The sequence below is a fragment of the Microtus oregoni genome, unplaced genomic scaffold (assembly GCF_018167655.1).
Source record: "Microtus oregoni isolate MIOR12 unplaced genomic scaffold, Mior012 000004F_ref0000308, whole genome shotgun sequence".
In the NCBI taxonomy this organism is placed as follows: domain Eukaryota; kingdom Metazoa; phylum Chordata; class Mammalia; order Rodentia; family Cricetidae; genus Microtus; species Microtus oregoni.
In genome coordinates this window covers 3,052,359-3,080,329 of record NW_024543063.1, presented here as the reverse complement: position 1 = coordinate 3,080,329, position 27,971 = coordinate 3,052,359, and the positions used below count along the sequence as shown (strand labels likewise).

Sequence of the window (27,971 nt, the reverse complement as noted above, 5' to 3'; positions counted from 1 at the left end):
TCAGGTGGAGCCGGCTCCCATGGGAACTACAACTCCCATGAAGCACTGCGTTCACGCAAGCGCGTCAACTCGCGCTTCTATGCTCGGTTCCATTGGCTGACTGACAGGGCCGGGAGTCCCGATTGGTCCATGGCCTGAGGCGACAGATTCCGGAAAGGGGTAGAGCAGCCAATATGGCGGCGGAGCGCGGCGCTGGGCAGCAACAGTCGCAGGAGATGATGGAGGGTGAGCGGCCCCTGCGGGCGACCGGGGAGCGGCGAGCTTGGGCTTGGGCGGGCACAGCCTCTTGCCGGATCGGAGCTCGGCCTCCAGCCATAGCCTCGGATCTCTGTCAGCTGCCAACCCGGCTGGACGGGGCGGAGAGGCTCAGAGCCCGAGAGCCCCGGCCGGAGGGCGGCAGCGGGCAGGGAAGACCGGAGCCCCGGGAACAACGTGGCGCGAGCCCGCCCAGGAAAGGGGGACGGACGAGGAAGCGGCGGCTATGGGAACCTAGTCTTAAAGCTCCAAGATTGACAGACGAGGAGGCGGGGGACTGTCCTCTGTCAGCTCATTGGGAAACTGAGGTTTCAGGCTTGGGGACCTGCCAAGTCCATAGTTGTTCACGAGGCATGGATGGAAGAGTCTGCTCGGGAAGCGAATGGGTTGTGGCAGAGTGATGGGTGGCAAGGAGGTCCGGAGATTGTTTACGAGGCGGTGTCTTGTTTTCTTTACGTTCAGGATCTTGGACTAAATTCAACTTTCTTCCCTTTCTCATTGTGTTGAGTTGTGTCATCATATACATACATACATGCATACATGCATACACACATATATATTACATATGTGCATGTTTTGTACACAGTTGTTAGATACATAATCGTTACATGTGTGCATATTTATGTGTGTGTATGCATATATATAGCTGTGTGTGTGCGCGCACACACACAGGCGTATACTACCCATTGTAGCATCCGGCGAATCTGAACCCTTAAATGCCTTTTAAAGCCTCCTCTATTTTGGTGAGTTTTCCTTCTGGAAGAACAGTCACGCAGTCACTCTTCTGAGAAGATTGCTAGGGAAGAGGGTTGCAGAGCAAGGAACAAGTGTGTTGGAAGAAAAGTCCAGTGTGTTTAAGAGTGGTGATGCTGCCCTGGGTTGGGCTTTGAAGGATCTCTAGATGTCATCCAGGCTGGGGACAGGTAGGGAGGACCATTCCAGAGAAAGGAAACCCAGTCCAAAGCAAAGGAGTATGGAAAAGAGTTTGACCTAAATTAACAGTCAGATGAGACGGGGGTTGGGAAGAGCCGGCAAGGCTTCCCAGAAAAGATTATGGAGAGCCTAAAAAGGGAGTCATGCTGGGGCTTTCTTTTACCTTTTCAGAGCAAGGAAATGTTTCTTCCTATCTCACCCTTCCCTCCTCCAGTACCTTTCTCCCCCTTCTTTCTCTGTTTCTCAGTAAAGTGCAAATACAAAAGCCAGGCTTTTCTCTCTTCCACTCCCACACCTGTTGTTACCAGCTGACACTTGTATTTCTATAGCCTCGTGTCTTTTGGCGGGGAGGGGTTTTGGGTTTGGTTGGTTGGTTGGTTGGTTTTTTGTGGGGTTGGTTTGTTTGTTTTAAGATAGGGTCTCACTATGTAGCTTTGTCTGGCCTGGAGTTTGCTATGCAGACCAGGCTGACCTAGAACTCAGAGATCTACCCATGTCAGTCTGCCAGAGTGCTGGAATTAAAGGCATGCACCTCCATGCTTAGTGAGCTCCATGTTTTGTCACCTTCTCTGTCATGGCCAATACCTTAAATCAGACCTTCCTCCTCCTGATATATTTTCCTTTTTGTTAGACTGTCATCCCCAGGGCCATGCAGCACACTGTCCCAAACTGTAGAACCTCTACTGACCTGAGGATAAAGGCACAGGTTGCAGCAACTGTCCCTTCTGTCCTCTGGTTCCTCAGAGACTGTTACACTGAACCTAGTTTCCCTAATCCTGGATCGCAGACTGTTATGTGCCTCTTGGTAACTCATACATTCTCCATGTCCTTCACACAGGCCACTCTTGTGCCCTTTCTCGTTTGGTCCTGATGGAGGTCTGGGGAGTGTACTCCCCTAACTCTTTTCTACAGATACGAAAACTGAGGTTTAGAAAAGAAGATCATTCGTCAGAGCCACGTGTCATTGTTGCTTTCTCACAGCCTGTTTATTTACTCTGAAAAGCTTTGCATTGGTAACATTGTCATGTGATCTTTTCACATTAGTAGGTTACCTGGCATCTGGCACTTGAGACAGATTCTCATTTTCATTGGAGCTCCTCCCTGCCCCCAGTCTGGTTTTAGCTAGCCTTGATTTCTTTCAGAATGTGGGGCCCTGTAAATTGAACCAGTTTTTCATGGCCAAATGGATAGTGGGACATCAATGAAGGTATGTGGTAGAGGGATCACAGTGGTCCCCTCTCGTGGTGGACATCAGGTCAGCTGGGAGAGTCACCTGGAAGGTACTTCACTATGTGGTGCTGTTAGTGTTCCTGATCACAGGTGGCCTAGAGGCTTTTGGAACACTTGGCAGTTCTTTCCAAGCTCTTGGAGGGGAAGAACAGCTTGTTAGTTGTGCCCATGTGTCCTCTCGGGTCCTGTCTCTGTCTTAAATAGTGCTGGGACATAGAAGACATTCAAGTGTTCATATAAACTGAATTCAACTATTTCAGAAGCTGAGTTACAACTTGTGGTAATCTGTTCTCTGTTCCTCAAATGGTCACATGAAGTGGATGTGAATTCTCACTGATGTGTTTGGGTTCAGTTGACAGGCGGGTTGAATCTGAAGAATCAGGTGATGAGGAAGGGAAGAAGCACGGCGGTGGCATCGTGACGGACCTCAGCCAGCAGAGCCTGAAGGATGGAGTAGAACAGGGGGCGGAAGACCCAGAAGGTACTGGGCATGGTTAACCTTGAACTCACTATTGAGGGGGGAGTGTGCTGTTGAAGATTGCTGCTTCTTTGCGCGTGATGTCTCCTCGTGGAAGCAGTTGTGTTCTTCAAAGGTCCCCAGTAGATTGGATAGCTGGGCATGCTGGCAGAGGACAGCCTGCTCTCTGCGGTGCTGCCTCAGCAACTAGCGGATTTACATTTATGGGTAGAGTAGATCCATTTCTGCTGAAGAGACAGTGCTACTACTGATGATATTGGCACTAATGTGTCACCTAGAGCAGAGCCAGAAAATGGTTTTTTAATCCTTTACTCAGAAAGTAGAATTTGAAGAGAGCATAGTGATTTACTGCTATGCTTCTGTACTGCCCCAGTGATGAGAAATCACTTCTTGTCCATCCTTGACATTTCTTATTTGAGACAGGATCTCACTATGTAGCCAGGTTGGTCTTGAAACCATTATGTAGCCCAGGCTGGCCTCAAACTCAGAGATCTGCCTACCGCTGCCTCCTAAGGATATGTGCTACTGTGCCTACATCCACCTCGATATTCATCTAGGCCTGAGAGACACCTGTTACAAGCGTAGGTGTTAGGGAGATCACTCCATTTGGAACTGAGCAGCTTCCTATGGTGGTTTTTTGGTTTTTTTGTTTTTTTGTTTTTGTTTGTTTGTTTTTTTGCTTTTTTGAGACAGGGTTTCTCTGTGGTTTTGGAGCCTGTCCTGGAACTAGCTCTGTAGACCAGGCTGGTCTCGAACTCACAGAGATCCACCTGCCTCTGCCTCCTAAGTGCTGGGATTAAAGGCGTGTGCCACCACCGCCCGGCTTCCTATGGTGGTTTTATATCCTCCTCAGTAATGGCCTATGCTTACATGTTTGCTCAGAAAATCAGTTTACATGGAAAAGAATGACAGAAAATATATAACGACAGGAAAATGTCTCAGCTGAATTGTTGGGGGGGACAAATTTGTAAGTAGGATGTATCTTAAAATATGACTTTTAGTTAAAAAGCATGAGTATTTAATTTTACCTGCTTAAAAAGAAAACACATTAGCATTGCTGAGGATCTCTTTTAACAGAAGACTTGAGAGGAAGCTGCCTCTTATGATTTTTCAGATTTGTATGGATTTTTCAGGTATTCATAATTATGCATTACCTTTATAAAAATAAATTTGCAAAAACATAGCTACTTTTTAAAATAGCATTGCTCACTGTGTGCCAGCAAAGATGATTGGTAACTATGGTAACCAAATTTTAAGGCAAAAGGAGATTACCACAAAAGTACCCACCACAGTTAGTTTGGAACTTCAGAGCTGATATTCTGGAGGTGATGTGGGTGGATAAAGCAAATGGGCGCTGTCATCATCATTTGATTTAGTCACGGAAGGGCTGAGATCTATGCCACTGAAATATTAGGCTACCTGGAAGACTTGGAAGTTAGAGCAGCATGATCCTAGGATTTGTTTCCTGTTTGTTACTGTACTGGGTTTCTCACTGTAAAAGAACTCTAATGTGTGATAGGTGAGGAGAGTAGAAGTCCCATGTTAGCCAGAGATCCCTACTGCAAGGCAGGCCAGTTGGGCTAGAGCCCAGCTTACTAAAGTCCATGCTCTTGCCTCCAGGTGACTAGAACACATAGTAATTCTCTGGGAACATGTATTTCTACTCCTTAAAAATCTGGAACTGCTCATACTTACATAAGTTTCAGCAGAAGACATTCAAACGTCAATCATTACCTTCCTATTTTTCCTAACTTATGTATGTTTATATACATTTCACATTAATGAGGTATATATGTATACCGGTATGTATGTATGCATGTAGATGCCAGAAGACAGACTCAGGTGTTGTTGCCCAGTTTACTGTTTTTGAGACAAGGTCTCTTACTGGCCTAGAAATGGCCATTTACACTGACTGACTGCAGCAAGCCCACATGTTTGAACTTCTCAAGTACTGGGGTTACAAGTATACCATCATGCTCAACGTTTGTATGTGTGTTCCAGAGATCTAACTTAGGTCCCGGGCTTACACAACCCCTTCACTGAGTTATCTCCCAACCCCTCTCCCCCAGCTTTTTTTCTTCAGTACTAAGGATTGAACCCAGGGCCTCCTTACACCTGCTATACAAGACTCTACAGCTGAGCTATATCCCTAGACCCTTACTTTAAAAATTGCAACTATGATACTTTCAAAAGTTTGTTCCGCCAGGCGGTGGTGGTATGTGCCTTTAATCTTAGCACTCAGGAGGCAGAGGCAGGTGAATTTCTGTGAGTTTGAGGTCAGCCTGGTCTACAAGAGCTAGTTCCAGGATAGGCTCCAAAGCTACAGAGAAACCCTGTCTCGGGGGGCGGAAAAAAAAACACCAAACCAGAAGTTTGTTCCAGTTGGTAACTTTATTCCAGGTTAAACTGGTGTTTCAAGAAGGGACAGGAACAACCCATGCTGGATGCTGTTGTTAGACAGGAAATTTTGGGCTGTGCAGCACATATCCTGAGAAGCCTAGGAGAGCCCCATTTCTAACCCAGTGCGGCTGCTGGTTGTGCCAACTTTTAGTCTTCGTGTCTGGTTTGTACATCAGTGGCCTGGCTACTTGCCTTAGCTACAGTGCCTTCCTGTCACAACTTCCTGAGCTCATGGATGGTGAATTACTGCTTTTTTTTTTTGAGGATAAGGGGACTCTTTTTTTTTGTTTGTTTTTGTTTTTGTTTTTTTTTTTTTTGGTTTTTCGAGACAGGGTTTCTCTGTGGTTTTGGAGCCTGTCCCGGAACTAGCTCTTGTAGACCAGGCTGGCCTCGAACTCACAGAGATCCACCTGCCTCTGCCTCCCGAGTGCTGGGATTAAAGGCATGCGCCACCACCGCCCGGCAAGGGGACTCTTGTAATGTCTTCTTGTTTGTCTAATTCCTTTTATTTAATACCAGATTAGTTCATATGCTATAAATTATAGGTAAACAACAAAAGTAACATTTTAGTTGGGTACTGTTGACTACTGTAGAGAAGACATCATGGAAAGTCAGTGAAGTGAATGGCCATGGAGGGCCAGTTCTTTGTTATTAAGGTGGTCCCTTGCCACATGCTTCTCTCTAAGGCCTCCAATGAAGAAACAGGCTGACCAGCACATAGTCTGCTAATGTTTGGAGGAGCCAGATATGGGCTGAGGTCAAGAGTGTGTAAGCTGGCCCTACTATAGATGCAAGTGCGTGTTTGCACTAAGGAAAAGAAACACAGGAAAAGGGAGCCTAGGAAAAAAATGGTAATAAGTGATAAGAAGTTAAAGGAAATAGAGGCGAGAGTATTCTGGGACAAAACAGTTTAGACTCAAAGAAGCAATCAAAAAAAGCAGTCTGTTTCCTTCCTACAGAAAGTTTCAAGATAAAAAATGTCTTAAGGGAAACACCATCTATGACGCCATGCAGCTAGGTGTGGTGGTACTTATCTATCATCCCAGCATCTGGGACCTGAAACATTAGTATTAAAAATTCAAGGCTAAGGGCTGGAGAGATCGCTCGGTTGTTAAGAGCACTGGCTGCTCTTCCAAAAGACATGGATTCAATTCCCAGCACCCACATGTCAGCTCACAAGCACCTTGTAACTCTAGGTCCATGGGACTTTCTACTGGTCTTTCAATTGGTGGACCGGTGTACCTGTAGACAAAGCACCCGTGTACATAAGATAAACATTTAACCAAGTTCAAGGCCAGCCTGAGCTACAGAATGAAACCGAGGCTGAGAAAAGGGGTGGGGCAGGAATCCAGTCAAAATAGCTTTATTTGGATGTCAATGGCTACAAAATAAGGCGAAAAACTATAAAACCACTAGGGAAAGCAGATGACACTTTGGTAATAAAGGGAAATGCTGTTAATCTCAAGTGTTTTGGGGATATGTGCACATGTATTTGCATTCTTCTGTTCCTTAATTCTTTCAGCATTATTTTTAATCAGGTTCTGATGAACTGCAAACGGGGCTTTCATATGAGACTCTCCACTGCAGCAGGAAGCAGTTTGTATCTGGCTCTCTAGGGCGGATAGTCTCATGACATCCAAATGGTCTTCTCTGCTGGAATTAGTTCACCAGGCTTCCAGTTGAGAAGTACCCTTAAATTATTCAGTGAAGCTCTTTGATCCTGTCTGTTGAGCTCTGCTTCATTTTGTTTCCCTCTCTGTCAGGGAAGCATCTGTAGATGCTGGGCTAGTTTCCAAAGCAATAAAAGGCACATCCCAGAACATGTAATACGCCCAGCATGAGCTGTATTCAAGTGGCCCAATTTATTGCCACAAACAGAAGGGAAAGAAGACATGGGTAGAGAGGCTTCTGGCAACACAAACTCCAGGGATTCCAAGGTGACAGTCATGATGGGAACGTGCTTCCCAACAGTGACTAGGCTTCCCTGGGTTCACCAAGACTCAGGCAGCTGCTTTCCTCCTCCTTCCCACCAAAAACTTCAAGCTGCCTTTTGGCTTCTTAGGAGGTTCAGAGGCACAGATGACTTTTGGAGGCTTTGCTATAACACTTCTCATCTTTAGTGTCCCTTGCATCAAACTTCTCCAGTCCTAGGGCAGATTAGCAACTCTTTATAAACAGAAATGTTCTTTTTGCTTGTTTGTTTTTAGAGGAACATGAGCTGACAGTGGATATGGAAACCATCAGCCTGGACCGAGATGCAGAGGTAATGCCGCCTGCGTGACTCAGCCTCAAAGGGCATGGTTACAGATGACCCTAGCTATCAGCTTCTTAAAGGTGGCAAATTAGTGACTAAAGAGATCACCCAAGACTTTTTTTGATTAGTTTGATTTCCTGTATTTTTAACACTAGCAGTTGAAATCTATTTCTGTTTAGATAGTTAAGACCTGTGTGACAAATGAAATGCTTTTGATTCAAGTTATATGTATCCAGTGGTCATATTGTTGATATGGGTCCTTAAACCCCCAATTTTGGAAAAGTGTGGATGTGGATATGTGTCCATTTGCTAGGGAATTGGATTCAGATTAACCACTGGGTCAGTTTTACATAAAACTAACATAAATCACAACTAAACAAAATGTCGACCTGCCAATCACAAATGGATCTACTAGCCTCACAGCCTCTCCCTTCCCTTCTCTTCTGGCATTCTCCTAAGCAGCTCTTGGCCAGGTCTCCAGAAACTCTGATGGTTCTAAGCAAAATTCCTCTGTGTTTCAGGATGTTGATCTGAATCACTATCGTATTGGAAAGATTGAAGGCTTCGAGGTGCTGAAGAAAGTGAAGGTGAGAGGAATCTGTCCTTGGCACACAAGGTGACTTGGTAACATTTACTTGGAGAATATGCATAATCCTTGTTCCCATCCTGTGGGTGACGCTGGCCTATATTCTCATGTTTCTCTTCTGAGTGGGACAGGTGGGAAGTCTGGGCTCTAGTACTGCCTTGGCGAGACCTTGCAGTCTCCTGTACTAGCTCACTACAGTTAAGTTTACTTCTCAAAATGGAGCCCAGTAAAGGTTCCTCCAACTGCGAGAACTTGACTTACACTCCAACCCTATTCAGGGCCTTCCTCCCCAAACAGGTATGCTCAATATGGGTCTTCCTGACTTTCCTTTGGGCCTATGCATGTTCTCAAGTAGAGGAGAGTAATTCCAGCTTCTTATCCCCACTCACTGCCCCTTGAAGGTCAGCATGAAATAGCCCCAGGAGTGTGGCCCTGTGTTTGCCAATGCTGATCCTCTTCCTATCCTCCAGTCACTCTGCCTACGTCAAAACTTAATTAAATGCATTGAGAACCTGGAGGAACTGCAGAGTCTTCGAGAACTGGATCTCTATGATAATCAGATCAAGAAGATTGAGAATCTGGAGGCGCTGACAGAACTGGAGTGAGTAGGGAGACCCAGAGGAGATGGGATGGGTTGGGTGACGAGGGTGACCTACCCACTGCCTGGCTATAGTCCTGGAGAGCTACCCTGTGCTAGAGCTCTAAGAGGGAGCAACAGTTTCTTACATGCCATTAACATTGAAGGCTGAGTTCATTCAATAATGATGTAAGAACTGGGAAGTAGGATCTTTAATCCATAATCCCCTTTTTAAAAAACAAGTGTCAGCCACTACAGGGATCAGCTTTACCTGGCTATAGCCTTATCTGGCTTCATTCCTTTGTTGGTGCTGGCTTTTGTTTTTGTTTCTTTTTGAGATCATGTCTGAAGTAGCCCAGGCTGAACTGAACTCTCTGTAGATGAGATGATCTTGAATTTTGAGCCCTCTGCCTCCACCTCTCCAGTATTGGCCTTACAGACATGTGCCACCATGCCCATCTGTTTTGATTTTTCTTTGTTTCAGTTTTAGTCCAACACCACTCAGGTTGAACATGGTACTAGGCTCTGCCGTGGACACAGGCATAAATGAAGCCTGGTTTCTGCTCTAGATAGGGCAGTTAGGAAACAGTGTTCATAGCCTGCAGGTTGCCTTTACTGCCCTCCAGGCGCCAGACAGCTTCATGGTCCCATAGGTCAGCTCCAGTGTGAGCCAGTCAGTGAGTGATGGGGCCATGGTGAGATCCAACCTCCTAGTGACTGCAGATCCTGGAGGCAGATATCCTCTAAGTGGAATTCTGACTCCTATGTTCCTGTGTTCCTTCAAGAAATATTTTGCTTCTTTCCAGGACTCTAGATATTTCTTTTAATCTGCTAAGGAACATTGAAGGGATTGACAAACTGACACAGCTGAAAAAACTCTTCTTGGTCAACAATAAGATCAGTAAAATTGAGAACCTAAGTACCTTACATCAACTACAGATGCTGGAGCTGGGCTCGAACCGCATCCGAGTAAGTACAGATGGATCTGCAGTGGTGCACATAGGGTATGTGCTCGGCTGAGGCTTTGCTAGGTTCATGTTGTTTGGAGGATGCAGGGAAATAGTTAAGGAAAACTGTTAACTGGAAGCCAATATTTTTTTAATTCATTTATTTATTTTACATCCTGGCCACAGCCTCCCCTCCATTATTCCCTCCAGTCCCTCTCCACCATTCCTCACCCCCAACCCCTCCTCTTCCATCTCCATCTAGGAAAGGACACATCTCCTATGAATATCAATAAAACATAGTGTATCAAATTGCAGTAAGACTAAGCACCTCCCCATGTGTTAAGTCTGGGCAGGATGACCCAGTATGAGGAGTAAGGTCCCAAAAGCCAGTAAAAGAGTTGGAGTCAGCCCCTGTTCCCGTTGTTAAGAGTCCCATAAGAGTACCAAGCTACACAACTGTAACATATATGCAGAGTGCCTAGGCCAGTCTCATGCAGGCTCCCTGGTTGTCGGTTCAGTCTAGTTTCCGTCAGCCCCTGTGAGCCCAGGTTAGTTGATTATGTGAGCTTGGAAGCCAGTATTAATAAGAACTGTGCTCACACCGACTGATCTTGTCTGGTAATTAGCTTTCATGGCTCTTCATCTGTATCATGGTCCTGTGCCAAGCTAGTGCCAGCTGTGCTCCATAAAGAAAGCCAACTAAGCTTTTCTTTTAAACCTGTTCATAGTAGTTTTCTTTCATCTGTAACTGAGGTGTGTTTCACACTTGCAGTGATCATGTGATAAGCAAGATTTTTACAGCTGAAATGTCCCCCCAGAACACTGGGGCTGGTCCTTCATCCCCTAAAAATGTCCTCTGGCAGAATTTGGTTTGATGTTCAAGATCCATTTGACCTTGAAAACATGGGTCAGAATGAAAATGAAAGGCCTTTGAAAAAAGGAGTGCTACAGTGTTCCACAGAAACAAAACTAAGTCTTTTGAGATAGTGTCTCACTTACTGTGTAGCCCAGACTGTCCTAGAACTCACAGAGATCTCCCAGTACCAAGATTAAAGGCATATACTACTACACCCAGCAAAACCCAAGTTTTTGCCAGTTGACACATAACAGCTAGGGAAAGTGCCTTGTATCTGACAGTCAGGAACCTCAGAGGGTCATATAAGTTCTGATATTGGAAGAGGATCTGCCAGGCAGAAGAGGGAGGCTTACCCATGGGCACACACAAGGGTTTTGTCAGTCTTAAAACTATATGAGCCTAGTTTTGACATCTTGTGTCATTGTGCTGTGTCTATCCTCAGTCTGCTTGGTTAGTGACTGAGCAGGTATTTACATGCCTGTGTCTGCCACTCCATGTGTGAAGTAGCTCCCAGTTGGTGTTTGGAAGTACTGTACCACACTTTGTGGCCTGCCCTTATGGTTCTTCAAGAGCCATCAGGGTACAAAACCAGGACTAAGTAGATGTGACTGCACCAAGGAGAAGCAAGGGACGAGGAATGGGAACAGCCATGGGGCATCCCTCATGAACTTCTGAGATCAAGGTTCCCAGTATCTTGATTTCTGTAGAGGCCTAGGCTCATGGGAATGCATAGTCTCAAAAGCTGTGTAGAATGAAATGCCACTTAGGCCAGAGAAATCAGCGAGCTTATGAGTTTTCAAATAATCCCAGAGCTCTGAAAGTATGAGAGTTGGCCGGGTGGTAGTAGCATATTGCCTTGGGAGGCAGAAGCAGGCGAGTTTCTGAACTGGAGGCCAGCCTGGTCTACAGGTATCCAGAGTGAATTCCAGGACATCCAGGGCTATACAGAGAATCTCTTGTTTCAAGAAACGAGGGGGGGGGGGGGGGGGGAGAAAGAGATTTTGGGTTTGGGAGTGAGCCCCAGGAATCAGTCTTCAATCCTCCATCATTTTCGTTCTTTTCCACACTGTATATTCAAGAGATAGTTCATTAGCAAGTTCCCAGAGTCCAAACATCACAGAGCTGAAGTCTTAGATTGCCTCATCTTATGGTCTAGATTCTTTACTTGATGTTTTGTCTGTTTGACAGGCAATTGAAAATATCGACACGTTAACCAACCTGGAGAGTTTGTTTCTGGGGAAAAACAAAATTACAAAACTTCAGAACCTGGATGCACTTACCAACCTGACAGTCCTCAGTATGCAGGTACTGGGCCTCACCAGCTCCCAGCTTCTCATTCTTACAGGGCCAGACCCATCACACTCAACCTGTTTTATTCCCTTAGTATGTCCGTGACCAACACTGTTTCACAGTCAGTAGATGGTGGAAACATTAGAATCCACAGATCATAGTACATACACATATATTCTAAACTAAAATTCTGTTCTTCTTATATAATTTATTTTTACTTTTAAGGATTTCAATTTTGGGAGATGGAAAGATGGTTAAGAGCACCAGCTACCCTTCCAGAGGATCCAAGTTCGATTCCTAGCACCCACATGGTGACTCACAGATGTTTCGTTCCACAAAATCTGACACATTTCTTCTGGCCTCCACAGGCACCAGTCACATATGTGATGATATACAGACAGACAGACATTCAGGCAAAACACCCACACACATAAATTTAATTTTTAAAAGATAGAATTTCATTCCTTGGACTGAAGAGATGGTTCAGAAGTTAAGAACACTGGTTGCTCTTCCACGCAATTCAGGTTCACTTCCTAGCACCCACATGGCAACTCACAAATATCTGTAACTCTAGTCCAATAGCCTCTTCTGGCTTCTGAGGGCACCAGGCGAGCATGTGATGCACAGACATACATGCAGGCAAACGTTTATGCACATAAAATAATAGTGATGTTCATTCCTTTCTCTATTGGCAGTTGAGCAATAAATGAACTCTGTGGCCATCTTTAGCAGGGAGAGCTCACTCCAGTCCTCTCAAGTGTATCTGTTCAGTGGCAGAACTTCTCTGTCCGTACTTCACAGAGAGGGCAGACCTTGTGAGACCATGGGTTTGAGGACAGTTCAGCTGGTCAGCACTGATGTATGTATAGGCTCGTTAACTTTTATTTTTAATTAAGACAAGGTCTCACTATGTAACTCTTGATGGCCTGGAACTCACTATAAACCAGGCTGGTCTCAAACTTACAAGAAATCCTGCTGTCTCTGTCTCCTGTATACTGGGATTAGAGGTGTGCAGCACTATGGCTGATTCATGTGGACTTTGTTGTTGGTTTTAGAGGTTTCGTTTTTGTTTGGCAGAATCAAACCTTGAAGGGTTAAAGGGAGATATGCCTGGGTGTGCCTGGGATGCCTTGTGTGGCAGGTCCCACTGACATGGCACAGGAACCTCATAGACTGAGTAAAACAAGTGTCTTACAGACGACTTCAAAGAGAAATTTTTGAATTGTAATTAAGTTGTAAGATACTCTAAAAGAAATGAAAATTGCTTCCTTCCAAACAAAAATGAGCCTGGCGGTGGTGGCACACACCTTTAATCCTAGCACCCGGGAAGCAGAGGCAGGTGAATCTCTGTGAGTTCGAGGCCAGCCTGGTCTACAGAGCTAGTTCCAGGACAGGCTCCAAAGCTACAGAGAAACCCTGTCTCAAAAAAAAAGTTAGGACAGGAGAGATGACTCAGTGAGTAAAGGTGCTTGTTGCCAAGCCTGATGATCTGAGTTCAATTCCCCAGGTCCCATATAATGGAGAAAACGGATTTCCTGCAAGTTTTCTGATGTCTACCAGTACACCCACATATACACATTACACATACTAAATATTCAAAACAAAAACAAAACCCATGATACTTTGAGGAGAGCTAGAAAGCAGTTGAGGGCTCTGGATGCTCTTCCAGAGAACCTGGGTTAATTCTCAATGTCCACATGGCAGCTCCAACAACCTCTTCTGGCCTCAGCACCAGGCATGCATGTGGTACACAAACATACATACAGATAGAACACCCATACACAAAAAACAAAAGTGTTTTCATTGATACTTTTGAGATTTTTAAATTGTTATAGTAAGAGGTCCAGCAAGATGGCAGAGGAAGTAAAAGACTCCTGTTACCAAAACTGACCACCTGCCTGGCAGAGGTGACTCACACCTTTAATCTCAGCACTTCTGTAGAGGCAGGCAGATCTTTGTGAGTTCAAGGACAACCTAATATACAGAGCTAGTTTCAGGACAGCTCACACTGTCACACAGAGAAACCTTGTCTCAAGAAAACAAACAAACAGTGTAGTAGGAGCTTCGGGCCACTTCCTGCCAGCCACCTGGCTAGCTTATGCCCCGAAATAACAACACACAAATTGTATTCTTTTAAACACTGCCTGGCCCATTAGTTTCAGCCTCTTATTGGCTAATTCTCACATCTTGCTTTAACCCATATTTAGTAATAAGTGTAGCAGCACGAGGTGGTGGCTTACCGAGAAGGATCTTAACCTGCGTCCATCTTGGAGAGGAGAGCTATAGCGTCTGCCTCATTTCCCTTCTTCCCAGCATTCTATTCGGTCTTAATTAACCAATGAAAGCAACAGATAGATAGAAGACACTCCCACATCAAAACAGAAACAAAACAAAAAATCTGTATTCAATCCCTAGCACCCATATGATAGAAGGTGCAAATTGACTCTACAAGTTGTCCCCTGACCTCCGTGTACCCGCCATTACATGGTCATATGCACATAAATACACAAGACAAATCTATTTCTTAATTACTTCAAATAAACCTTCAGATACATCTAAAAAAAAGTATGATTTTCATATAAAAACCCCAAACTTCAACATGATATTCAACCCAGTACAACAGACCCAAAATGTTAGTCCTCTTCTCAAGTCCCATTTCAAGAATATTTTAATTTTTTGATTTTATTATGTTTGTTTGTTTTAGTTATACAGACAGGGTGTTTCTGTGTAGCTCTGGCTATCTGGGAACTTACTCTGTAGGCCAGGCTGGCTGCCTTGCCTCCTGAATGCCTATTTTTTATTTTTATATGTATGGCTGTTTTGCCTGCGTGTATGTCGGTGCTCTTGGAGGCCAGAAAAAAGCATCAGATACCCCGGAACTGGAGTGACAGATGATCATGAGCAGCTGTGTCCATTCTGGGAATGAAACCTAGGTCTTCTGAAAGACTAGCCAATGATCTTAATCACTGAACCACTTACCCATCCACCCCTACCTCCCAACACTTTTTAAATAAAATATGATAAATGGGAAACTTCATTTCTTTCTTTTTTTTTTTTTTATTTATTATGTGTACAACATTCTGCTTCCCACACACCAGAAGAGGGTGCCAGATCTCATTACAGATGGTTGTGAGCCATCATGTGGTTGCTGGGAATTGAACTCAGGACCTCTGGAAGAGCAGTCAGTGCTCTTAACCTCTGAGCCATCTCTCCAGCCCGGGAAACTTCATTTCTAAAGCCCTTGTATTTCTCACCTTCTGTGTAGCTGACTGCTCTTTTTCTTATCTTTTAATATTTTCCTGTGTGTGGTATGAATGTATGTGGTATGATTGTATGTGTATTCATGCACATTGTGTGTATGTGTTTGCTTGTGGAGACCCCAGATTAGATTAAATTTGGGAATCGCCCTTGATCGCTCTTCCACCTTATTCATAGAATGAGTCTCTTAGTCAAACCCAGAGCTAATTTTATGGCTAGTTTTGCTGACCAGCTTGCTCTGAGAATCACCTATCTCTGGGCTTCCATGGCTGGAATCACAGGCATGCCACCATACTCACCTGGCATTTATGTGGGTTCTGGAAGTTCAAATTTGGGTCTTCAAGCTTAAGTGGAAAATATTTTAACTACTTAACTATATCCTCAGCCCCAAGAATGATACTTTTTAATTCTCTTCTACAGAGCAATCGGCTAACAAAGATTGAGGGTCTACAGAGCTTGGTGAACCTGCGTGAACTATACCTCAGCCACAATGGTATCGAGGTTATCGAGGGCCTGGAGAACAACGTAAGAGCCCATTGGTCTGTCTGAGGGAGCTAAAGGGAGGTGAAGAGGAAGGGGCGGGTGCTGGCATCCACTGCCCTCCAGGCCTGGCCTCAGGTGGACATACTGCCAACAGGATGTGAGCTAAGGGCTCTCTACCCCAGTGAGTCAAAGGGCCAGCATGTCCCATGACTGCCTGTGGGGTTTCAACACAGCTATCACAGACAGACACCCTCCTAGGGCAGTTCACTGCACATCTGCCATGTATTCTAGGCCTTTGGGTGATTTAAAAAATCCTTACGTGCCCCTGTATCGCACAGATAGCTAACACAAGTATCATCAGCTCTGTCCTTCCCATTACTCCCTCTGGCCACTGAACTTCCTGCCTTACCTCAGCCTGTAAAGACTCCAGGGTGAGCCTAGCCTGCTTAGAAGGAAGAGCCATGCTCCCTGGCCCCACTCCTGGAGTCCAGAGTGCTGAAGGTCTCCTCCCCACTACCTTTCACCAATCTGTCCACTCCTCCCGCCCACCTCCAGCTTCCCATTCAAGAAGAGCTTCTCCTACTTACAGTTGCCTTTGTCTCACCTGTTTTTCCTCCAAGCATGATTCAAGACAAATAAAATATTCTTTCTTGTTCAATTTTACTGGGGTTGTTTTGTTTTGTTTCAGGGAAATGTTTTTTGTTTATTTGGTTGATTGGTTGCTTTTGTTAAATTGCCATCAAATGCAACAAGATTAGGTCAGGTTTTTGTTCTTGGAATCATCATTATTCAAATCTCATCATAGGTTCCTTTGCCCTTTGTGCCCCATCAGTGAAATTCTGGAGGAAAACCAGTGTTCTGAGTTTTAGTTCATCACTTGTATAAGAATTTTCAGGAAAGCTAAAATTTACCTGTTCAAAGTTTGGTAACCTTCCTCTAACTTTGTAATCAAATTAGGAATTTAGCTAGCATATGAAGCCAGGTGTGGTAGCACTCACCTATAATCACAGCACTTGAATGACGAAAGCAGGAGAATCAGAAGTTCAAGGCCAGCCTTGACTACTTCCTGAGTTCAAGGCTAGCCTAGGCAGCGTGAGACCCTGTCTCAAACACACATAAAACAATTAAAACCTGCGTGTGACCTTCTGTAGTGTAGGATGGTAGTTAATAGGAGAGCCAGAGGCAGCAACTGGAGCAAGGGAACTTCAGAAAGCCTTGGGGCTGGGTGGAGTGAACACACTGACAGAGCACCAGTACCTCTGCTCCTCACAGGTAACAGTCCCCTCTAGGGGACCAGCATGTCTATCTGCTCTGTAATTCTCTCATGGTACAGGTCTGTCTTCAAACAGGAAAGAAGTGTGAGTGTAGAGTCTTACCCAAGGCATCTTATAGCTAAGTCTTAGTTACATGTCATGTCTGAAATAGAACAGAAATACTGTGTTAACAGTAACTGTCATCGTAATGTTTACCTTGATCAAATGTGACAGTCTTTCAGACTTATTTCATTATAAGTATTTACCTAATGTTCTCCCAAGTTTTATCTTAATCAAGAATTTACTTTCATGGTGGGAGAAAAACAAGTAACTTTTCCCAAGTGGCACGTTCACTGTCACTGGCCCACTTATCAAATGTTCTTTCTTTCTTTCTTCAGTGTCCCAAGGCACCTGTCTGGTGGATTTGGCTCTTCTGTGCCCTGAGATTTTTCCCTTCGTTAACCTAAAATGTTTATTCTGGCTCTTGACCTGGGTGTTTCTTTATCGTGTATATAAATTGCCTTCCCTACCCTGTTGTGTTGTTTTGTTTTTAATTTTAAAAAAAATCTTGTTTGATTTTGAATAAGCACTCAAATCCTCAAGCAGAAGGGGATTGAGTGTATAACTAGATCTCAGGTCAGAAAGGTTAGTGCGCCGTCCTGGGGGCCAGAGTCCACCACCAGCACTCTTCCTGCTGAGCCTTGGACTCAGATCTATCGTGGGTTTCAGACTACTACTGTTTTGCTAGTTTACAGTCTTGCTCATTGAGCTGTCACAAGTGCTGGGGAAGGATTCCGTTGGTGGGCTTGTTCTGTCCCAGCCTGCTGTGTCCTCGGGTTGACACTCTAGCCCCATATTGTTGTTTTATGGCTCTGTTGACTCTGAAGCTCCACGAATTGTTACTTGGTACTCTCATACCTGTGCTGTGTATCTGGAATCAGTGCTTCTAGCATGTGTGCCAGTGCTTGGGTGATGCTTATATGGGATGTGGAGGCGGGTAGGGTGGTACTGTGGAACCTTCAAGGGATTAGGAAGCCACACCTGTGACATTTTTTAATCAATAGCTACTGACTATGAATTTTTTTAAAATTTCCATTAAAACTTGGAAAGGTTTGGGATCAAGATACCAGGAATGCAGTAGAAAACAAGGACCATGAGTCTCTAAAGTGCTGAGAGATCTTTAGAGCAGATGAGGGAAGGACTTCCAGCCAGCTGTAAGATTGCCATGGAGTCTAGGAAAGCATCCCAGTGGTTTGTTAAAACATATTGGCAAGCACTATAAGTTACGGTAGACTTAATTTTCACCATGACATTGTTCTGCTGTTGAATCTTGAAACTATAACCATGAAAACAATTATAAAGCCAGGTGGCGCATGCCTTTAATCCCAGCACTCAGGAGACAGAGGCAGGTGAGTCTCTGAGTTCGAGGCTAACCTGGTCTACAGAGCTAGCTGTTAAGATACCCAGGGCTACACAAAGAAACCCTGTCTGGTGTGGGGGAAGGAGAGATAGGGCACAATGCTGTATCTTGCAGGTTACTTGGTACCCACAGACACCATCTTCAGCTGCTAAGGTCCCACTTGCCTTCATTGCTTCCCTAAGTTCTAGCAGGCCCCGATATTAGCCCTTCAGTACCTAGGCCTTCCTGGCATCGCCCCAGGTAGCTTTGACCAAGACAGGAAGGCCTTGGGGGCTGGAGAGATGGCTCAGAGGTTAAGAGCACTGACTGCTCTTCCAGAGGTCCTGAGTTCAATTCCCAGCAACCACATGGTGGCTCACAACCATCTGTAATGAGATCTGGTGCCCTCTTCTGGCTTGCAGGCATACACACAGACAGAATATTGTAAACATAATAAATAAACAAATATTTTAAAAAAATCAAATGAAAAAAAGAAAGCATATTTAAAAAAAAAAAAACAGGAAGGCCTCTTTGTTATTCCTCCCACTTCTACTGTGTGCCTGGAGTATCTTGTCCTCACCCAAACCTCAAGCTCCTCAGCCTCACTGAAGAAAGGAATTCCACTGTCAGTAATTCAGCGCTGTATTTCCTCACAGTAATCACTAAAGACTTGCTACAACGGTTGTCATTCCTTCCTCAAAGCTCAGAGTCACTGCTCTCCCCAGACCCCAAGAACAGGAACAAGGGTTTTACTGGGGTCCTCCACAGTTCAGGAACGGTGAGGGCTTCATGAGGTTTTGAACAAAAGCACTGCATCAGGTCCAGCTGAGGAAGCCACAGGAAGTGGGTAGGTGGTATCAGTCCAGCTCTATCAAAGTCACCCCAAGGCACATAGAGGGTAGCTATGCAGTCTTCAGCTCAGCCTCACACTGTTGCATGTGGTTGCATGCTGCTATTGAAGTTCAGTAATCCAGAAAAAATTTTCTTATTTTAGAACAAACTCACCATGTTGGACATTGCATCAAATAGGATAAAAAAGATTGAAAATATCAGCCATCTAACAGAACTGCAAGAATTCTGGGTAAGTCTTAAACATAGTGGGATTGGCATCTCTCTCTTTGGCTCAGTGGGTCCTGTTGAGTAAAACATGTGAATGAATGAAAGTCTGCTAGTCCTGGAAGCCTTGATGCCCAGTGAACCGTGCCTGTGTCCTGGGGATCAAATGCAAGTTGTTTCATGTGCTGTTACCCACTGAGCCATCTCACCATCCCTGCCTTCGATTTTTTTAGTATACTATTATAGATATATCATTTCATTTATTTGTTTGTTTGTTTGTTTGTTTGTTTTGAGGCAAGGTCTCCCTGTGTAGCCCTGACCATTCTGACATCACAGAGATGTACCTGCCTGTACCTCATAAGTGCTCTGATTAAAGGCATGAGCCACAGTGCCCAGCTTAGCTTTAAATATGTAAATGTATAGTTTTTGTGAAATAAAGAAAACAAAAATTTTTTCCCTCTAAAATTTTTCCAGGTCCTCCCAACCCTTAGTTTCTTCTGAAACACAGCATATGTGTGTTAGTCCTTTGGTAATTAGATCATAGCACATCTGTTGCTCGTCTACCCCTCCTTTCCCCAGGCTTTGCTCTAGATGAGCCTCAGTTTATGTGATTTCTTTTTCTTTCTTTCTTTCTTTCTTTCTTTTTTTTTTTTTGTTTTGTTTTGTTTTTGTTTTTCAGAATAGGGTTTCTCTGTGTAGCTTTGGAGCCTGGCCTTGAACTCACAAAGATCCGCCTGCCTCTGCCTCCCCAGTGCTGGGAATAAAGGCGTGCACCACCATTTCTATTGCTCTGTCTTCAAGATGTATTTTCCCTTCTGCAGTACCCAGTCTGCTTTTAAGATCATTATTTAGCTACTTCAGTTTTTGGAGGCTTACATATTTATTTGTGTTTATGTGTCTTTATAGTACATAGGTATATGTATGGGTGCCTATGCCTGTGGGTGGCACAGAAGGTAGCTGTGATTTCCTCTGTCATCCTCTGCCTGTTTATTTGAAGCAGAGTTTCTCCCTGAACCTGGGTCTGGCATTTATTTTCTCACTCCACTAAGCTGGAAGCTAGCAAGCCCCAGTGATTCCATGTCTGCCTCCTTTGGAGCTACGGTTACATACACATGCAGGGTGCCTGACCTGTTACACAGGATCCAAACCGTGGTCCTCATTATGCAGCAAGCACTCATAACCCTGAACCACCTCTCCAGCTCTAGGTTCATGGTAGCAGGAGTGCACAGCTAGACTCTGGACCCCTCACAGCCGGGAAGGCTGAGAAATAGAGCAGCATCTCATGATACGGCTTTTCACCTTTTTATTCAGTCCAGGATCCCAGCCCAAAGGGACGATGCCACCCATATTCAGGGTATGGCTTCCTTTCTTGGTTAAACTTCTTTGGAAGTCCTCTCAGACATCCCTAGACATCTCCTAAGTGAATCTAAACCCAATCATGTTGACAGTGAAGTTAATCATACCTATTTGGTGAATTTTTGTTCTGGTTGTCCTTTTGGCTCTTTGAGAACATATTGTTAAGGTTTTTCTTATTTTAGTTAATATATACGCATCTGTGTCTGAGTATGAATTGTGAACACGTGAGGACCTGTGCCTGTGGAGGCCATAAGATGGTATTGGATCTCTGGAACTCAAGTTACAGGGAGTGTGAGCCACCTGATATGACTGCTAAGACCCAAACTCAGACCCTCTACGAGAACAGCACTTGCTCTTAAACTCTGAGCTGTCTCTTCAGCCTGTATTGTTCTTTTTTTATTTCTCACAGATTGGATTTCTTATTTAACTTCTTGTATGCTGGGTATTGTGAAACTAAACAGTTGTATGTCAGATTTGTGTTGTTTTTCTGCAAAATATATTGGACTTTGTATCTAGCAGGAAGTGAAGTCACTGCTAGACTTCAAGGCTTATTGCTGGGGTGAACTTACATGTTTTGTCCTCTTAGGCTAACCAGCTCTATCCCTGTGTATTGCCCCTCTATGACCTCTAGTAAATGTCATGGGGGCCACAGACATGCCTCCACCCCATGCGGGCCCTGGTAGATTTCAGCCATACTCCCTACTCTCTGTATATGCCTTAGTCTTTGCTTCAGGATATAAGAAGGGAGACAGCACAGGATTTCTGGATTTTGTTTTCCTATATAGCTCACTCTTAACTAGAAATTCTGACATCCCCTCTCCCCACCTAAACATAATTCCACTTGACTTCAGTGCGGCTTCCAGAGCTTGTTTGACTCCCCTTCCTCATAAGAGGCCAGCCAGGGTGACCATAGCACTCACCCATTTGTTTTTCCTCTCAGGAATCACTGGTTTGCACCGCCTGTTGTCCAGCTTATGAAAGCAGCTGTCCCTACACCATGCCCTACTCTATTAGTTTATAGTCTAGCAACAGTTGCTCCAGTGTTGATTGAAGCTGAAGCTATATTTGCTTAATTTTGTATTTATGTCTCACCACTATTAAATGTCATGAAGACCAAAGAACAAAGTTGTTTAGGACTTTTTAATCTTTAAAAAATATAACCTAAAAGTTATTATCTGAACCTTCTTAGTATAGAATAGAATGTTGTGAAACACAGTCATGTTTGTGTGGCCACCACCACCATGCTTGTCTTACAAAACTGAAACTGCCCTCGCTAAATACTAATGTCCTTCTCCTACCATTCTCCTTTCTGACTTTATACAGTTTTTGACCTTTTCTCACTGGCTGTTCTCCAGGCTCTTCCTTGTTTTAGCACAAGTGAGATTTTCCCTACTTTTGAAGGATGAGTACTATTCTATTCTATATATGTTGTTTCTTCTTTTGTCTCACCAACCTTTAGAACAATGCTTGATACAGATCTGGTGAGTCCAAAAGAGGGAGTTAGGGAAGGAAGGTTTGTCATTTGAGTAAGGCTAACCGTGTTAATGTTAGAACCGAGCTTACACATGTCAAGTGAGAGGTTAGCATTCTGCTGCTAGAAACAGAAGTAATCATTGCTGGCACTTCCTAACTTGTTCCATTTTTAAAAAACAATGAGATACAGCATTTTGTCCGTGAAGTTGGCAGATTTGTGAAATATGAATGCAGCCAGTCTGTAGTACAGCAACCCCTGTGCTTAGCACAAGTATTTGGAAGCATTTAGAACCATAAACATACCCACTCACTAAAGCATGGTGGTGACACATCCAGGATCCTAACAAAATGATGAGACATACATGTAAAGAAGTAGTCATGTGTCATACAATAGGACACTTCTGAGAAATACATCATTGGGAGCTTTTGTTATATGAACATCATAGAGTACACAGACAACAACAGCTATGATGTCTCTAGATAACACCATGTAGGGCTCGGCTAGATGGACTTGGGGTCCAACATGACGCATTGTCTTTTGTTGGCCAAAATGTCATCAGGTGGCACATGATTTGTTTCCCATAGTAGTAAAAGCTTTGTTGCATTTCTTGATAATAAAAATGCATGTTTATTATACATAAGGTCAGGTTTAAAGAGGAAAGAAAAGCCTTTTTAGCATATATCCTATTCATCTTTTAGATACACTTTTTAGATGCATTATTATATATGAAACCTAGGAACATTTCACATGATGCATGAGTATGGTGGTCACCTGAAAGGCCAAGATTACTTTCTATAATGTATGGGACCTTAAAAGTGACACGAAAACAACCAGTAGAAAAATAGCAGGCAGGTAAGTATGGGCAGTGTGTAGCAGTTTGTCTTATTCCTGCTACTTGAAATGTTCCACGGTTACAGTCTGGACCTAGGACGGATGGCACAGGTCCCTCGAGGGCCCACTCCTCTGCCTCTTATCCTTACCAGACTGGTAAAGCAGAACATCACGCTGACCAAAATCTACAGCAGGAAGGAGAATCTGGTGCAGCAGCCTACTTGCTGCTGACACCTACTCTGGCAGCACACATTGCCTGTGTGTCACCAGCAAATGAGTGAATCAGATGCTTCTCTTCTCTCAATGTGCCTCTGCTGGCCTCAGCCCACTGGGCCTCTCGGAACTTCTGTCCTGTGTTTGCAGTCAGTGGTAAGCAGCCTGGTAGTACCTGGCCAGTGTCTTAGTGGTTGCTGGCAGAAGCTGTATAGCCCAGCCCAGCATCCTGCACACTGACAGCTCTCTCACACACACCCACACACAGCTACTCTCTTCTCTGCAGACATTTGTAATTAGTTCACACTCTCCGATACCACTTCAGTCTGTCTACACTATTGGTGATACCAGTGTCCCTGTAGGTGATCTCTCTAATGACCTAACATCTCCGTTCCTCCACCTCTTCATCTTTATACCCTTTTCCAAGAACTTCAGACTCATATTGGCCTGGTTACGTCCTGATTCCACTTGACCTCACTTCTTCCGTTGCTCACCCATTGTCCCCTCTCAGTTCTCCTTCACAGCCAGTCCTTGTCTAGCCTGGCAGCAGGGGTGGACCCTTATCCACTGAAGTTGAGCCAGACAGAGGGGCAGCAAAGGGGGCTTATGATGTCAGGCTTGGACTTGCCCTGTTAGGTGATTGCCTGTGTGGAGCAGACATCCATCTTCCTGAGCCTGCTGCAATTAAGCATGCAGCCACCAGCATGGTCTGGAAGCCAGCATCTGGGTATCCCAGTGGGTCAGTGCCCAACTCTGTCCTTTATATGCTACTTTTAATCCCACTGTACCAGTGGACACATTCCAGATTCAACATCCTTTCTATTCTGCATCTTTCTTCCACCTCCCAACAACAATTATATTTGATTCCTGTACATTTCTCAAAATAGATAGCCAGCCACTGGCCCTCCATTCTCCTGTCTCCCTGGGTCTTTCTTGGTTGACTTTGCTTCTTTTCTGTTCTGCACCCACAGGAATGCTTCAGCATTCAGTCTTCACTTTTATTTCTCCTTGACAGCCCTATCCAGTCTCACAGATTTAAATGTCACCACTGTGCTCCTGGCAGCCAGCTTCTGTTTCTAGCTCCACTGTCTTTCCTGGATCCAGCTGTCTGCTCTTGTGTTGAGCCATCATCCAAATAGGACAAGGCCAAGCCCGAGCTCATGCATTATCCCCACAGTCCCTCAGTGACTCTGCCCTTCCAGATCCTCAAGCCAGAAGTCTTGGCACCCTCCTAAACGTCCCCTTTCCTGTGTACCAGATCCACTCCAACATCTAAATATTTGCTCTGCCTTCAAAGTGCATCCAAAGCCCCGGTCTCTTCCCACCTCTGCTGCTGCCACTTGCCCAGCATCCTTTCCCTGTACTGTTCTGATGGCCTTCTGGCCTGAAGCCCTGCATCTACCCTCCAAATAAGATCCTTGTGCTTGCTTTGGCTGCACATATACTACATTTTGAACAATACAGAGATTAGCATGACTCTCATGCAAAGATGACAGACATTTATGAAACATTCCATATCTTTATTGTGTATGAGTTAATAAAAAGACAAAGCTGGGCGATGGTGGCGCACGCCTTTAATCCCAGCACTCGGGAGGCAGAGGCAGGCTGATCTCTGTGAGTTCGAGACCAGCCTGGTCTACAAGAGCTAGTTCCAGGACAGGCTCCAAAACCACAGAGAAACCCTGTCTCGAAAAAACAAAAATAAATAAATAAATAAATAAACAAGCAAACAGACAGACAAGAACTAGGGCAAAAAGCATTAAGAACCTTCTAGAAAAAAATCCTGTATGGACTCCCATTCCATTTAGGAATAAAAGCGTAATTCCTACAAAGTTCCATGATCCCCTTAATGGCTCTCACTGTTGTTTTGCCCATCCCTTCCCTACCTTTCTCCACAAATATTATCACTCTGCCAAATCCCGCATTCTTCAGGGCTTCACACAGGATAGGGCCCCATGAATCATCAGTGCAGGAGAAACAACAGTCCCAGAACCTATACTGACCAGGTGCTTCAAACCCAAAGGAATGGTACCAGGTCAAGTCCTATGGACAGTGAAGTCTTAGGACAAGTGCCTGAGAAGCTCTTACATGGAAATTAATCTAGTTCTTGAAATGCCCCCCTCCACTGCATTCTCATCCAGTGACCCTTCATCCTGATGCAATCTTTCACTTCCCCTCCGCTTCACATGTAGCCTGTCTGTCCCACGGTAGGTTCTCAGACTGCAGAGGTCATGTCTCCAGGAGTGGTACCCTGCTTCTTCCTACAGCTGCTTGCTGCAAACCCTGGAGCCTATAGTATCTACAGACATGACTTCTGACAGAAGTCATGGGCAGAACAGGAGCCGCAGGCAGAGTCCTAAAGTTTGATGCTAGACTTGGCTCCTCTGTTCAGGCTGTTGACATAGCAGCTAGTCCTGACTTTATTTTCTGTCTTCAAACCCATAGGTGCAGTAACCCTAAGTGACCTGAGTGTCCATTGTGCACACTCCTAACATCTATAGTTAATCCATAGTGGTGTCATGTTGGTGCTAAGTCAGCCATGGTACACCATAGAAAGTAGCACATTCAACTTACCATGATTTTTCTCTATCCTGTAGAACAAGCTGTTGCTTAAACATTTGCTAGCTTACCATGACCCACATCTAGGTGGCTACTTTGCCCTTCCCAAGCCTCTGCCTCAGCACTTAGACTGGAAAATGGGTTTGGATAGTTTAACCTGGTACTGTAGGTTCTTACCCAAGGTAGCTTTGTCTCAAAATTTGATCCCAATGTGAAACAACATGCATCTTTGAACAGTGTGGGAGTCATCCAGTTCGGTCTCATCTTGATGGCACATTTGAAAAGAGAGAACACCCTCCTGCCATGCTCAGACCCCAGCTCTCTGTAGGGTTCAGTGTCCCTCATCTGGTGTTGGCACTGTTTGTCAGCCTTTGGTGGCCTTTGCATACAGGAGCTAGACATTCTCAGAAATGTACCACAAAGGTGATCTAAGAGTCATGTTTGGAGTAGAGCAGCCTCTGGCCAGCTGCATTACAGTCAGTGCAGTCTCAGCATTGGTAGCAATTAGTGAAAACCAGTGTGTAGGAAGAGTAGCCAGGCCCGCTTCAGATCTGCTTGAGGGCCAGGTGTACAGCCAGCGCCACCCCGCTCTTCTTAATGAACTTAGTCTGCGTGTGAGCAGGTGAAGCTTTCCCGTTGCTGCTAAAAGGCAACCAGGAAGAGCCAAGTGATGACAGAAGGATCTGTGAGGGATTGGGGTAAGGAGAACTATAGAGCCATGGTTCTCAACCTGTAGGTTGCAACCCCTTTGTCAAACATCTTCTCTAGAAATATGTACATTACAATTCATAACAGCAAAATTACAGGTATGGAGTAGCAACAAAAATAAATTAATGGCTGGGGGTCCTCGCAACATGAGGAACTATAGGATCACAGAATTAGGAATGCTGAGATCCAGTGCTGTGGTGTGTTTTAATGACCCCATCTCATATTTGGGGATCCTGGCACATAGGGGCCAGAGCTGATCTATAACAGCCTTTTCCTCGTGTTCCTCCAGATGAATGACAATCTCCTGGAAAGCTGGAGTGACCTTGATGAGCTGAAGGGTGCCAGGAACCTGGAAACCGTGTACCTGGAGCGCAACCCCCTGCAGAAGGACCCACAGTACCGGCGGAAGGTCATGCTGGCCCTACCCTCCGTGCGGCAGATAGATGCCACATTCGTCAGGTTCTGAGTCCTCCTTGCTCCTCACCTGGTCCCTCTCCTCGAAAGAACTTCCCAGCCACGGTTTTTTAATCTACCTATTGCTCCTGAAGTCGTCACTATACCAACAGTCACAACCCAATGGCAATAATAAGGCACTGGTGGTAGTTGGCCTATGATGCCACACACCATTTGGAGATGCCAACACTATTAAATCTTGCCACGCGGTCTTCCTGGTGAATTAGTGACGGTTATTATAGCCATGGAGAGAATGCAGGACATGTTACAGTCATTTGTTCTTCTTGTCTGTCTATGTCCTTTGCCTGGTGGGCATTTCGGGCTGCTACAGCAGGCCCTCAAGTTAGTTTGCAGGGTTTAAGCAGTCATGACCCACAACAGCACATTTGATAGTCTTTCAGACCAATTTTGGAAAGAAAAAAAAAATGTATTTAAAAAAAATTGAGTAAAATCTGGTCGGATCTCAGATGCTGTAGCCCTTTAAGCCTTCCCATCATGAGCACACTGGGCACTGTATGACCCTGTTCCCACTTGGTGAGAGCCGAGATATGGAGAGCGTCATCACACACCCCCAGCTGTGCTGAAACTAAGTGGTTCTTAAAAACATAAGTAACTAAGCTCTCAGCCACTAGTCACATGGCCTCCTATTCTTACCCATGATCCTCTTGGCCTTATTATATGACATTTCTCTGAGCAAACCACTAGGGCATGAATCTAATGCTGCACGGGCATTATCATCCCTGGGAGCCTCAAATCTCCTGTTTCACACAGTAAGGACTGAATATGGTCACCGCAGGCTCCTCAACTTCCAGGATTCTCATTCTACACAGTCTAAGATGGGTCCCCTAACTGCCATATCTGAGTCCGTTGAATTTATTTTATCATCATTTGTGCTCACACTGCGTCTCTTCGTTTCCGTCATTACAGAAGGTTCTAGGCAGCACTGCTCTAGACTTTGTTCAGTTTCGGGACAGCCTGCCTTGTGCTGTGAAGCCTGTGCCCAAGTATCCAAGCTAACCAGTTGGCCAGCTGACAAGGAGTTTGTAACATCAGAATGCTTACATGGGATTTAACATCCATTCACTATTCTAATTCTCACCAAAATAAACTGTATGATCTGAA

The 27,971-nt window shown here is 44.7% G+C and overlaps 1 protein-coding gene and 1 non-coding gene across 2 annotated transcripts; both read left to right on the top strand.

Annotated features, from left to right (window-relative positions):
• The first annotated feature begins 90 nt into the window (after positions 1–90).
• LOC121447235 (protein phosphatase 1 regulatory subunit 7) lies at positions 91–27,971 on the top strand. The gene is made up of 10 exons (XM_041650373.1): positions 91–225; positions 2,771–2,899; positions 7,504–7,559; positions 8,072–8,137; positions 8,607–8,737; positions 9,520–9,682; positions 11,705–11,821; positions 15,485–15,589; positions 19,194–19,280; positions 26,686–27,971. Exons 1-10 carry the CDS (start codon positions 174–176, stop codon positions 26,860–26,862), a joined length of 1,083 nt encoding a protein of 360 aa, XP_041506307.1. The 5' UTR covers positions 91–173; the 3' UTR covers positions 26,863–27,971.
• On the top strand, positions 24,550–24,651 carry LOC121447712. Its single transcript, XR_005974238.1, has one exon. It is a non-coding gene; the product is annotated as a U6 spliceosomal RNA (small nuclear RNA).